Source organism: Polypterus senegalus, chromosome 3 (genome assembly GCF_016835505.1).
Source record: "Polypterus senegalus isolate Bchr_013 chromosome 3, ASM1683550v1, whole genome shotgun sequence".
NCBI lineage: Eukaryota > Metazoa > Chordata > Cladistia > Polypteriformes > Polypteridae > Polypterus > Polypterus senegalus.
The window spans coordinates 121,820,969-121,836,073 of NC_053156.1; the positions used below are offsets into that span (position 1 = coordinate 121,820,969).

The 15,105-nt window shown below is 36.9% G+C and overlaps 1 protein-coding gene across 1 annotated transcript in view; it reads left to right on the forward strand.

The window, feature by feature from the left end:
• ascc3 (activating signal cointegrator 1 complex subunit 3) overlaps nucleotides 1-15,105 on the forward strand; it is a 683,087-nt gene that overhangs the window by 470,609 nt on the left and 197,373 nt on the right. The window contains exons 20-22 of the mRNA XM_039747862.1: nucleotides 76-252; nucleotides 9,251-9,476; nucleotides 9,806-9,960. Coding sequence (XP_039603796.1) covers nucleotides 76-252; nucleotides 9,251-9,476; nucleotides 9,806-9,960 — 558 coding nt within the window. The remainder of the gene's footprint in view (nucleotides 1-75; nucleotides 253-9,250; nucleotides 9,477-9,805; nucleotides 9,961-15,105) is intronic.

Here is a 15,105-nt window from a genome sequence, read left to right on the forward strand (position 1 = left end):
TCAGAATTTTCACTACACATACTGCACTGTAGATACTCCTTATAAGCCACTAACTATTATGCATTATTTTATCAGGTGAGGGAAGAAGAAATGGAAGAGCTGGACCATTTGCTTAACAATTATTGTGAGCACCCTGCTGCTGGTGGTGTGGAAAATGGGTATGGAAAAATAAACATTCTTCTCCAGACATATATCGGACGTGGGGAGGTTGACAGCTTCTCTCTTATTTCAGACCTCATGTATGTTGCTCAGGTAAGAGACTTCATTAAGAATATTATTTTATGTATTTTAAGATCAAATAAAGAGTTTTAAGATTAAATTAATGTCTTTTTTTCAGTAAATCTAAATGTGTGCTTTTAGTGTTACACTGTGTGTCAGCCCCCTTTTTTTATAGATGCTTAAACATTTATCCATAAAGACAATTTATAACTGTATGAAGAGAAATAGTGTGGTATGTGGCTTATACATTACAGTAGCTATATAGGAATGAAATTGCATCTGAGAAGTAGTGCAGTAGAAGAGGTTAAGGATCAGTGTTTTAGCAATGTCAGTTTTAGAATTTAACAAAAAGAAGAATATTAGTCAGTGCAGATAAAAATATAGCCCAATCTCATGTGTGGTGCATCATTTGAAATTTAAGGAGCCTAAGCTAAGCATATGCCTGTACTGGCAAATCTGCCTCTTCCTTCAAGAGAACACATAAATGTATAATACTAGAAAGAAATGTGATTTATTTCTCTAATAATATAGAAGAAATAAAAGGCTGCAATTCTAAATTGTCACACTTTACTGTGCTTCTTCATCTTATTCTTCTTTTGGCTGCATCTGTTAGGGGTTGCCACAGCTGATTTACATAAAGTAAATTAAAATTCATGATGATCTATATTGCTTTAGTTGTTTGATTTTTAAATATTGAAATCATTTCCTGACATCTGAGTTGTTACTAAAATACATAAAACTTTTAATAATATTTAAAGTTCTTGCAAAACTCCTCAACCTTCTGTAATATTTAAGGCTTTGCTGAGTTAAAAATAATGTTTCACTTAAAAAATAGCCTCAAACTTAAACATTTCATATCCTTAATGTTATTATACAGGTCCAGTTTGGTTCAATTTACAATTGGGCACTGCATCTAATATGAATCTTAAATGTGTATCAAGAGGAATGACACCCCACCGCCAAAACAAAGCAGAAGAGGGCGCCATTTAACTTCCGCTCAATTAACATTAACCTCCTCAGAACTCCATTTTTATTCAACTACAAACTAAAAAAGCCACCTGACTTGGTTTAAGAACCTAATTACCTATTTAGCACCTAACATTATTGCAAGTTTTGAATGAATCAGTCAACATATTCAAGCTGTTCATACAATATATAAATTCAAAGTAGTGTTTCTTTTAGAGTATCTCTATATAAATGTGGAGCACCTTAACAGAATCAGAGAGTTGTACCTTTCATATAAAACACAGTTAGCTTGGAAAAAGTTTAAAATTGAAAAAAGATAGGTTGTTTTTGCAAGCATACTTGTACTGTTTCATACACAATCTTAAAGTCCTCCTCATGTATTATTCATTCAGACACACCACAAGCAAATACAATAGGAAAGACACTTTTTGCTTTTCTAATAATTTTTTAAACATGGTTAATAATAACTTAATTTAGTTTTGCTGACCATACTGCATATTAGTTGAGGTTTTGGGAAAATGAAGAGCACTGTTTTTATTTTATGTAATGGCAAATTGTAAAATATATATATATATGACATCTTTGATGAAAGATGAAAAAGCAGAGATAATAAACTGTATTTTAATCGTCATTAATTGGTAAAACTGAATACATATTCTAATGTAATTATTTCAAAACAGGTTTTGTATAGTAATGCTTTTTTATTAAAAATCATAGGCTTGGAAATTATGTCATCAATCCCTTAAATCTGCTTCTTATTTAAATATACAGCTCAGTCATAATAATCATTGTTTGGACTTCTTGTTTCACTTGGGTGTGAAAAGGAAGTAACAACTACAAGAAAGCTTATGTCATCATTCACTAGGGAGTAAGGCAAAGAATTGAAATAAATTAAGTTAAAAAAACAAACAAAATTAATTGTTTTTGATCTTCACACAGCAGTTATTGCTGGTAAAAATATATATTAATAGTTTATTATACCTCTTTTGGGACTATTGGAGCAATAATCAGAAAATTAAAATCCTTTAAAACTACAGTAAATATAACTCAGCTAAGATTTAAATGCACCCTTTCCCTTTGTATTATGAAAAAGATTAACAAGGCAAAACAAAATAATCTAAGGCTCACAGGTGGAGGCAGTGTTTGGGTGCTTTTTAGTCACCAAGTCTGCAGCTGGTACATGCAAAGCAGTAGGGCATTTAAAGAACTGTCAAATAAATAGAAGCAGGTACAAAGAAACTTAATATCCTAGCTTGAATCCTTGATGTTGTGGCACTATTAATATTAATAGCGTTATGAGCTTTAAGTATCAAGATATTCTCATGTAAAAACATGGTTATTCTGCCTAGAAAATTTTGTTGAACAAATTAAAATTGGCTGTCTCAGTCTCTAGACGTAAACCCAACAGAGACTTATGGACTGAATTAGAGTAAGATAGTCCATAAGTGTAAACCTAAAGACATTAAAGAATGTCAAAGTTCCTGCATAGAGGAATAGTTCTTGATCATTCATTCTGCTTTCTCTGACCTTACTAAATATAATACTGTAGGCTTTTTGTTGTTAAGACACCCTGCGTTGAATCCTCAAAGACAAAGGCTAAATAAAAATGATAAAGAACTACTTGAGAACATTTAAATTAGGCAGAATGCCTGTTAAAGTTTGGGCGGTCTTTCGGCCTGGATTCCCTGCAGATTTTGTTTTTTTTTTTCTTCAGCTAAATTCAAGTTTTTTTTTTCTTTCTTTTTTTTCTGTCCACCCTGGCCATCTGACATTATCATCAGACTGTCATTTAGAAACTTAAAAAAATTCTATATTTAAGGACTTTGCCTCTCCTTATTATATATTTTTCTTATGTAAGTGTGCATTATTTGTTTATCTTATGTATGCTATTTATTTTTTATTTTTCTTATCTAAATTCAATTAGTTTTTCTTTGCATGCAACAACTTCTTTGACATATTGTAAAGCACTTTGAGCTATATCATTTGTATGAAAATGTGCTATAAAAATAAATGTTGTTGTTATTCATGCCAGAGAGGTTTGCACTAAGTACTTGGCCCAGGGGAACTTTACTGAGACTGTTCTACATGTGAGCCTCGGAGATGTGTTAACTCTACCTATGAATATGTCAATGCTACTATAATGGCACAGGCCAGCTCCAAGGCACATAATATCTATGAAACAATGTTTGTCACCCTAATCTATGTCATGTTCCTATTGCAAGATAAAATACATGTTTGTCATGTAAAATCTAATATCTGAATCAATGGAAATCTGTATAAAAGTCAATTCCTTCTTGATTCTGTATTGCTTAATTTGGTGTCAACTGCACAACTGTTCATGTGATTTTTACATGTTGCCTTCATTTATATAATTTTAGTGACTCATGTCACATCATGGCACAAAACAATGAGCATTAGCCATGTGGTGTGACATTGCAATTTGTAGCTTGCTATAATATCTATCTATCTATCTCTATCTATCTAAAACAAAGTCATAGGTGTAGACACTTGTGTGTGCAAGAGTTGAGAGCCAGTGAGTTCGCAGCTGGAGTTACAGTGCCTACAATGCAAATGCAAAGAAAGAAGAAAAATGGTTGTTTCCAACTGTGCAAACGGGAAATCCTCATCTGTCTGATGTTTGGGTAGTGGTTTATACATTTTAACATACAGTGCATCCGGAAAGTATTCACAGCACATCACTTTTTCCACATTTTGTTATGTTACAGCCTTATTCCAAATTGGATTAAGTTAATTTTTTTCCTCAGAATTCTACACACAACACCCCATAATGACAACGTGAAAAAAGTTTACTTGAGGTTTTTGCAAATTTATTAAAAATAAAAAAATTGAGAAAGCACATGTACATAAGTATTCACAGCCTTTGCCATGAAGCTCAAAATTGAGCTCAGGTGCATCCTGTTTCCCTTGATCATCCTTGAAATTTTTCTGCAGCTTAATTGGAGTCCACCTGTGGTAAATTCAGTTGATTGGACATGATTTGGAAAGGCACACACCTGTCTATATAAGGTGCCACTGTTGACAGTTCATGTCAGAGCACAAACCAAGCATGAAGTCAAATGAATTGTCTGTAGACCTCCGAGACAGGATTGTCTCGAAGCACAAATCTGGAGAAGGTTACAGAGCACAGTGGCATCCATCATCCGTAAGTGGAAGAAGTTCGAAACCACCAGGACTCTTCCTAGAGCTGGCCGGCCATCTAAACTGAGCGATCGGGGGAGAAGGGTCTTAGTCAGGGAGGTGACCAAGAACCCGATGGTCACTCTGTCAGAGCTCCAGAGGTCCTCTGTGGAGAGAGGAGAACCTACCAGAAGGACAACCATCTCTGCAGCAATCCACCAATCAGGCCTGTATGGTAGAGTGGCCAGACGGAAGCCACTCCTTAGTAAAAGGCACATGGCAGCCCAACTGGAGTTTGCCAAAAGGCACCTGAAGGTCTCTCAGACCATGAGAAACAAAATTCTCTGGTCTGATGAGACAAAGATTGAACTCTTTGGTGTGAATGTCAGGCGTCACGTTTGGATGAAACCAGGCATAGCTCATCACCAGGCCAATACCATCCCTACAGTGAAGCATAGTGGTGGCAGCATCATGCTGTGGGGATGATTTTCAGTGCCAGGAACTGGGAGACTAGTCAGGATAAAGGGAAAGATGACTGCAGCAATGTACAGAGACATCCTGGATGAAAACCTGCTCCAGATCGCTCTTGACCTCAGACTGGGGTGACGGTTCATCTTTCAGCAGGACTACGACCCTAAGCACACAGCCAAAATATCAAAGGAGTGGCTTCAGGACAACTCTGTGAATGTCTATGAGTGGCCCAGCCAGAGCCCAGACTTGAATCCGATTGAACATTTCTGGAGAGATCTTAAAATGGCTGTGCACTGACACTTCCTATCCAACCTGATGGAGCTTGAGAGGTGCTGCAAAGAGGAATGGGCGTAAATGGCCAAGGATAGATTTGCCAAGCTTGTGTCATCGTATTCAAAAAAAACTTGAGGCTGTAATTGCTGCCAAAAGTGCATCGACAAAGTATTGAGCAAAGGCTGTGAATACTTATGTACATGTGATTTCTCAGTTGTTTTATTTTTAATAAATTTGCAAAAATCTCAAGTAAACTTTTTTCACATTGTCATTATGGGGTGTTGTGTATAGAATTCTGAGGAAAAAAATGAATTTAATCCATTTTGGAATAAGGCTGTAATATAACAAAATGTGGAAAAAGTGATGCTCTGTGAATACTTTCCGGAGGCACTGTATACCCAAAAGCCTGAACTGAAATATTTAAGGCCTTTGAAAGTTATTGAACATTGATTTCTTTATCTGCACTTTTCCATAGTTATATACTGTCTTTTCTATATAGTTGGGTTTTTTTTCTTTTAAATTTGACACATGCCTCTCAGATAAGTAAACAAATTTGATCAGGTTATTGTCTTTTGAAATAGATGTCAACACAATTGAGCAGAGAAGAAGGTCAACCAAAGTGTTTTGTGATTTGAAAGAGAATGCGTTATACCATTTCCAAACCTGATTTTTTTTATCTTTTGGTTTTAGAACATTTTAACAATTACAATAAAGAAGTTTGGTTTAAGCATATCTCATTAATGTTTCTTTTGTCAGACTATTGGGTACACTATTATAGCTAACATTGATTGTCATGAAACCGAGATGGCCTGGGCAATGAGGACATACACACACACACACACACAGCATGAGTAGGTGCAAATAATGTTTTATGTTTTTATTTTTATGCAAATTGTTCCAAGCAATAATTTCAAACAATAATAACGTGTGCTCTAGTCTTTCCAAATAAGTAAATACTCCAATAAAAACAGTGTTCCATAAATAAGTTAAAGCATGGTTGGGATCCATACAAAAAAAACAAAACAGTCACAAGCCGCAGTGCATCCCTGTAAAACCAATGTCTACCCACCTTCCCCTCTATGGTATTTTTAGCAAGGGGAGATACCCTCTGGCAAGTGCAGTCAATCTTCTCAACTTGCTTGTGTCCCCGCTGCCATCCCTCAACATCCAAAAAGACCCTGCAAGTTCTGCACCTTATCCTGCTGCCATCCCTCACCCTTCAACAATAGGCCACATGTAGAGTATGGTCCCTTCTGCTCCCTTGGTGTTCAGCAGTACCAACTTTGCCCTGTGAGTACCGTCCGCTCACTCCTACTTAGGCTAATTTCTGACTGCTTGCCTCCTCTACGCTGCACCCATTCAGCCATTATCCTGCCTCTTCTTTACTGCCATTCTTACCCCTTTAACCGCTGAACTCTTTTTTTTCTTATTCCTTCCTTTCTAATCTACTCAGACTGTCCTTTATACCTCTGTAGGTGCAGCGTGCTAATTATGTGTGATCCTCAGAGTGCCAATGTGGAACAGCTGAACTTATGAAACAACTAGCTTGTCTCCACACCGAACACCCTGCGTCCGCCCAATACCGCCAATGTGCATATTCACAAAGCCTGATGCAAACAGTTTAAAAAAAAAAAAACTGTATGCTGACCCCTAGCTCATCACATTTGCATGCCCAACCAAAATGCAACATGTCATTAATCTTTTATTTTATGTGCTTGCTTGCATCAGTGTTTTAAAATAATGACTTTTTCAGTTTTCTGTTCTATCATCTGTTCCATCTCAGATTGATGCAAGTACTAGGGAAAATTAATTTTAAAGTAAATTCATATATTTAACTCTATTTCAGTTTTATGCAATAACTACATCATATCAGCAACCACTGACATCAGTACATGTTTTTTCTTTCCAAAACTTTGCTGTGCTATTTTCAGCTGTGGTTTCTTTTGAGGGATTTCTACCCTTTGAAATCTACATCAGATATAAATCAGTTGATTTATCTAACATATCTAATCAAACACCATCCAATTTTCCTTTAATGAAACTCCTGTGTACACAGGCACATACACAGTGATCAATGTCTTGCCAGTTACCGTGGAGGCCTTTCCTTGTACATACTCTTTCTGCTGTGGTAATCATTAATTGGATATTAATAATAAATGAGGCATTCATTCATCCATAACCATTATTCTGTTCTACGTACACCATATTTCACAGATAATGTGGTAAAGGCTTTGAGTAATCTACTGATCATTAACAAATTGTAATCTGTCCTCTGTAGTTTTCCCTGACAAGAAGTTTAAATCTTGCAGAGAGTTGTGAGCACTTAAGGCCTGTGCCAGATAATTTTGTGGTATCATCTGCTGTCTGTTGGGTTTATCAGAAAGGCTCTCTGGAGTACTACTGTTATGGGTTCATATGTCATAGTCATGAATGGTATGAGTTCTCTTTTGTAACCACTTGCACCCACTGCAGTTTGTCTGTTGGAATTGGAGTGGAAGATGCAATTACCTATGTTCTCAACAAGGCGTATTCCCATCTGGACAAAGCTAGCAGCACAATGAGTATTATGTTGTATGATTTCTATCCTACTGTTGTATCTTCTGTCCTACTATCCAGCCATCCCTGTTAAGGGGTAAGTTCAGAGATCTACAGTTAGATGAGCATATATTCTCCTGGATAATAGACTGTCTGTCTGGCAAAGCAGAGTTTGTAACTTTCAAGGTCTTTGTTGTGGATGTATTAGGGCATTGGTAGCCATGGCTGAAGATGGACCAGTGCAAGGGATCAAACAAGTGAAACTTTTAGTTCAGAAGAATAACAGAGTTTATTATACACATAGGGAAATAAAGAGCAAACAGTCCATCTCCTCCAACCCACAGTAGAAAAGTAAAGACAATGCTGTGTCTTCCTACTCTTTCCCTGCCCTTGTCATGACACCTAGAGTCCCCCTAAAGCAGCCCTCCACATCTTGTCAATATAATGGCCATTATGAATAATGCTGCACATCCTCTCTCTGGTACACTATCATAAAGTACTTTCAGCTATGAAATTATTCAAGAGAAATGTGTTAAGAAATACTACTTGGGTCCTTCATACCTATGGCAATATACCTTTATGATGCATCACTGTCAATGCTTTCTTATCATAAGCCAAGTCAGATGTTTATTCTTCTTTTTTGTTAATTCTAATTTGTGTGTATTTAAGGCAGGGATGCTGTTGGTTATACTATTTTTCTTGAGCATTTGTATAAGCCAAGTTTCCCCTTAGGACAAATAAATTTATATCTGTCTGTTTGTCTTCAAGTCTTATGGACTTTGGAATTTGTTTTTTGGTTTTTGTGGTAGTTGCTTTACAACTCTTCATAAAGTAACTGACTTTATTTCCCTTTTTTTTTTTATTAACTTAAGTTTTTATCATAATTGCAGACTGTTAAATGCACTAATGGTTTCTTCCCTTTTCATCATAATTTCAGGTTGTTGATTATGCTATTGGGGTGGAACCAGTGGTTAATGCTGTTGTCTCTCCACCCAAAGAAAGAGATATCACATTTCAACTTCATTTTCACTGTCTATGAAATTCAGTAACAATAGTAAATTGATTAATGTTAATAAAAGTGGATTAATATATCAGCATGCCATATAATTTAATACCCCATCCAGGGATAGTTTCAGTGGTGTGCCTGAGACTGCCAAGGCTCGGACTTTCCATAACTCTGAACTGGATTAAGCATGTTTAGCAAATGATTGAGTAGATGTTTTTTTACTGCTTAGTGTCTTGTGGTTATAACTAGGTCCATCTTTTCTTTCAGAAAATTTTTGCTTTTTGTTAGTGGAAAGTTTTAAATGTATTCTTCATTTTGCTTTTGCTCTGCACACTATAGAATTTGACACCAAAGGGAAGAGCAAAGACTAAAGCTAAAACTTTATCAGTGAAATTTAAACACCTAGAAGCTAACTCCTCTTGTACTTTTGCTTACCTGAAATTGTCAAAGAGAGCACAAAAGTGGGATTATTTTTAAACCCTTATGTATTTATCGTATGCCTAGAAAAAGGAGATCTGTTTTATAAAAGCACCATATACATTTTACTTCATTTTTTTTTTCTGTAGCCCATTTGATTAAAAACCTTTTGCGCCATGTTAAAACTCCTTAATAAAAGTTTTCTTTTCATTTTTCTTAATACAGAATGCTGCTCGAATTGTTCGAGCCCTTTTCGAGATTGCTCTTCGAAAACGATGGCCTACAATGACATATCGCCTGCTTAACCTTTGTAAGGTTATAGACAAACGATTATGGGGATGGGCGAATCCACTACGGCAATTTCCAGTACTGCCAGGTTCTGTGATCTCTAAATTGGAAGACCGCAACCTTAGCATCGATAAATTAAAGGATATGAGAAAAGATGAAATAGGTAAGTGTCCAGAATGAGCCACTGTATTTAAGCATACAAGCCTTCAGCAGGCATGTCATATGTCTTTACAAATTAAACTTACTTACAGACAAAAGCTCTGAATAAAATTACAAATCTTTGCATTTACTTAAAATTTGCTTACATACTATAAACTGCTGAAATGCATAGTTTTTAATTTATGTGACAAATCAGTGTATTTTGACAATTTGAAGTGGGCATGATATAACTGGAGCAAGTTAAACAAATTTAACTTTCTGGTTATCAGCCAACCACATGTTGAAGCCTGTGTTTGTTGTGGTGTCTAAGATGATATGTTTTTCATTTTCTAGGTCACATGCTGCATCATGTGAACATTGGGTTGAAGGTCAAGCAGTGTGTCCATCAATTCCCTGCAATACTTATGGAAGCCAGCATCCAGCCTATCACACGCACTGTTCTTAGAGTCAGGCTCACAATTACCTCGGATTTCAAGTGGAATGATCAGGTAGAGATCAGCATTGTTATTTTTATTTTTCAGTTAAGGATGCACCATAAAAACAAAATTTCAAAAATACTAAAGTTTTTTACGGCTTCTTAAATTAGTAATGAATCTACGGCAATGAAAGAATTAAATTAACCTCTCTGAATGTACGGGCCATCTGTTAAATGTAATGTAAAGTCACCTTTGTTAGCACAAATATTTTGGACTTTTTTCTAGTAGTCTAAGTCTGATTGCATATCTCATTTTAGTATAGCCAACATTTGACTAAAGTAGGCTAGAGAAACATCTTCAGCAGAGAGGCAGATGGTCGAGTCAGATTGACCTGTTATTCTTACCTCTCTCTTTTTATCCGACTTTCTCACATAAACACACTACACATGCACACACAAACACACATACACACGTATGCACACACTCTCACTCTCCATGTGCCACTTATCAATAGAAAGTCTGAATGCTATTACAGGCTGAGTATCATAAGGCTTAAGCTTCTGGTGACACCCCTTCACTTCTAAGCACAAAAGCAGCTCTCAAGGAATAATGCCTAACTGTGCAGCTCCCTAATTTCAAACAACAGAAGACAAAAGGACTAAAAGGAGAATTGTGATAGCATAAAGCCCCCCAGTGTTTCAAAATCTGCCGTGTAGATAGAAATTTCCACACTATGTAAGTTATGTTGCTTTACAGTTTTTCCTCGTAATTGTCTATTTCTTTAAGTGTCAGTTTCTGTTGATGGAGTTAAAACACATTGATAAATATTGCAGTGATACGTTATATAGTGATGCTAGTAGGTTATGGAACATTTTCCTACAAACAACAATATTATATCATTAGTAGCTCTCTTAATGCTAAAATGTTGTTTGAAAAGACTTGTATTATTTATATATTTTAAAATGGGTAGTAACCTATTATTTACATTTTGAAGCCTATTACAGTACATCCAGAAAGTATTCACAGCGCATCACTTTTTCCACAATTTGTTATGTTACAGCCTTATTCCAAAATGGATTAAATTCATTTTTTTCCTCAGAATTCTACACACAACATCCCATAATGACAATGTGAAAAAGGTTTACTTGAGGTTTTTGCAAATTTATTAAAAGTAAAAAAACTGAGAAATCACATTTACATAAGTATTCACAGCCTTTGCTCAATCCTTTGGCAGCAATTACAGCCTCTTTTTTTTTTTATATATAAACCCTAAAATGATAAACTTTATTATGACACATAAATAAGACAGACTTCACTGACACAGTAATCATCAAGGAGCCAAAAATAGGAAGACGTCAGCCGAATTTCTCCATCACTGACCCAGTCTGTCCTCTTTCAGTTCTGAGAGTTCCGCTTTTCCATTCTTCTCTGGGACAGCCCCCTGCTGTTGCCACATACTCTTGTGGGTTTCGTTGATTTGAAGAGGGTCTCGAGGTTTTTCCGGGTAATCTCTACTGTGTCCTCAAATTTCTGGATCTGCTGACGTCATTTTTTCCTAATGTAGATGCACAGACGCTCCATCTCCAGCATGAAGTACTCGTCAACGAACAGCTCTTTGTAGTCCTCCTTCAGCTGCAGAAAGCCACATTTTGGGTTGCCTTGGAGTGCTCAAGCCAGGGGTCATCCTGAGGCTCCCAGCCCTCCAGCTCCGTCAGGCAGAAGAAGCATTGTAGAACGTCCGGCTCGTTTTCACTGGGGCAGTGGACAAAGCCCGCGCGTGCCATCATTTCGGCCGTGCAGAGACAGTCTTCAAGGAACGGCCAGTCGACAAAGGTCATCAGACGGTTCTTATGACTGTACATCTCCATGTAGTCCACAAGTGCGCTCTGCTGCGCTGCTGCTTCTCCTCCTTCTGCCATTGTGCACCTTTGACAGCAATTACAGCCTTAAGTCTTTTTTGAAAATGATGCCACAAGCTTGGCAAACCTATCCTTGGACAGTTCCCCCATTCCTCTTTGCAGCGCCTCTCAAGCTCCATCAGGTTGGATGGGAAGCGTCAGTGCACAGCCATTTTAAGATCTCTCTAGAGATGTTCAATCAGATTCAAGTCTGGGCTCTAGCTTGGCCACTCAAGGACATTCATAGAGTTGTCCTGAAGCCACTCCTTTGATATCTTGGCTGTATGCTTAGGGTCATAGTCCTGCTGAAAGATGAACCGTCGCCCCGGTCTGAGGTCAAGAGCGCTCTGGAGCAGGTTTTCATCCAGGATGTCTCTGTACATTGCTCCAGTCATCTTTCCCTTTATCCTGACTAGTCTCCCAGTTCCTGCCGCTGAAAAACATCCCCACAGCATGATGCTGCCACCACCATGATTCACTGTAGGGATGGTATTGACCTGGTGATGAGCGGTGCCTGGTTTCCTCCAAACGTGACGCCTGGCATTCACAACAAAGAGTTCAATCTTTGTCTCATCAGACCAGAGAATTTTGTTTCTCATGGTCTGAGAGTCCTTCGGGTGCCTTTTGGCAAACTCTAGGCGGGCTGCCATGTGCCTTTTAGTAAGAAGTGGCTTCCGTCTGGCCACTCTACCATACAGGCCTGATTAGTGGATTGCTGCAGAGATGGTTGTCCTTCTGGTAGGTTCTCCTCTCTCCACAGAGGACCTCTGGAGCTCTGACAGAGTGACCATCGGGTTCTTGGTCACCTCCCTGACTAAGACCCTTCTCCCCCGATTGCTCAGTTTAGATTGCCGGCCAGCTCTAGGAAGAGTCCTGGTGGTTTCGAACTGTGGGACTTTATATAGACAGGTGTGTGCCTTTCCAAATCATGTCCAATCAACTGAATTTACCACAGGTGGACTCCAATTAAGCTGCAGAAACATCTCAAGAATGATCAGGGGAAACAGGATGCACCTGAGCTTAATTTTGAGCTTCATGGCAAAGGCTGTGAATACTTATGTACATGTGCTTTCTCAATTTTTTTATTTTTAATAAATCTGCAAAAATCTCAAGTGAACTTTTTTCACGTTGTCATTATGGGGTGTTGTGTGTAGAATTCTGAGGAAAACAATGAATTTAATCCATTTTGGAATAAGGCTGTAACATAACAAAATGTGGAAAAAGTGATGCGCTGTGAATACTTTCCGGATGCACTGTATAAGACACATTATAGAGAAGTATGTACATATTTATAGGATATTATTAGCATCTGCATCCAGTACTTAACTGCAGCAGTGAGAGCTGCTGCTTCAATTTCCTTGGACCCAGACTCAATGCTTGGGCTCAATTACTGTGTGATGTTCAGCGTTTCCAGTGTGTTCTGATGGGTTTCCTCTGGTGACTTTCCACACACAGACCAAAAACATGGTATTGGTTCAATTGGTATATCTACATTTTGCTTTTGTAAATGTTTAGGACTGATTTGTTCTTTCCACATATTTCTACACTGACAGGCTCTGTGTACTTGCACTTCTAAAGTAGTTAAGTGAGTAAGGAAAGTTGATATATGAACCTGAATTAACTGTATTTGCCTAAGTGAGACTGAAATGTCTATCAGTTTAGTAAGCTAGACCTCAATTTTATCAATTGTACTTTTATACTAGCCACTTATTAAGATCTTTATAAACTTGTTTAACTGCCTATTACTTGTACTCCCTGCTCAAGCTGGATCTAATTCCTAATCATAACCATCATTTATCTCTTTTAGTTCTGATCCAAGAACTAAATGGGGAATTCTGATTCTCCATTTAGAACTTCTAATGTGTTGTACTTTTATCTGTATTCAATATTGCAAGTCTGATAGAAGCCAGTGCCATTGAATGCCAGAATTAAGGCATATGCCGTGTGCAGCCTTGTGTTTATCAGTTAGCAATATTTATGTAATATTTAACTGCAACCTATAGAAATGAGTTCCATATATATAGTGCTAAAGTATGTTAGCATTTCTCAAAGCCACAGCCAACAAATTTATAAAGAAGAATGCTTGAATTGTAGAATTACCAAATTAAGTTTGAAGGAATTTTTATTCTGATGACACTTATGGGTTGCATATGTTTCAGTAATGCCTGTTATTTGTAATCAACAGTTGAAATAATTAAGGATCGTAGTTAGTGAAATTTTCAAAGACTCCTTTTACACTCATTTGCTCAATCCAATTACCAGGCATATACTGGATTATTGATATACCTATATTTAAAGCATAAATTATGCTACTTCGATTTTCTTCATACTATTAGATATACTGTATGCTGAGATAATAAATTGTGTTATCTTTTATGTGCCTTATATACTCGTGTATAACTCAAGTCTTGAAACCTGAAAAATTGATCATAAAATCAGTCCCCGACTTATACGCCCATTCAAAAATATGACACTTAATTTTTTATTTATTTTTTTTTTTTTACATCTTCTTGCTTCCTCCAATTTCACATCAGCTACTCTGACAAATCAATTTTTTTTGCAGCAGCGCAGTTAGCAATTTATTTCACCGTTTCAATGACTTTTAATTTAAAACCAGCTTCATATTTTCTTCTGATCAAACGTTCCATCATAGATAAGGGATGCTCTTACGATAAAGGTGTATGAGAGTGTGAGATACAAAAAACAGTGCAAACGTCACTTGAGAATAGTTTGGGTATTACCATGTGGTCACGTAGGCACAATACATAGAAGTAAAGGTAGTTTGCTCCGTGGTTACTCTCTCGGTGGGCATTATCATATCATAATCTCCTGGACCAACAGAGTGAGTTTCCGCATTCGACTTATACAACTGACTTATCCACGGGAGAACTTAAATGCGAATATATACAGTACTTGATTTACACAAGCAAATTCTGGGGGGTAAAATGGCTCATGTAAAGATAATAGACACAACAAACATTATGCATTCATACCAGTTTCTAATAACAAACAATAGTATTTAACTCATGTTATTATCATAGTATGCCTAAATTACAGTAAATTCCAAACAACATACATTGTTACGTTTTTAGTTTTAAAAGCATAAACAATGTTCTGCCTAGATAAGCCAGAACTTTGGCAAGTTTCACTTTATAGATATACCTTGTTACATTCTCACTTATATCACAGAAACAACATGTAGAAAATAGTCAATAGCTTCCCTCATACACACCTTCAACTACATGGTCTTCTGACACCTTTACTTTACTCTTTATGAGCTTTTCCATTTACACATATTTTAGAATTTCTTTAATTTACA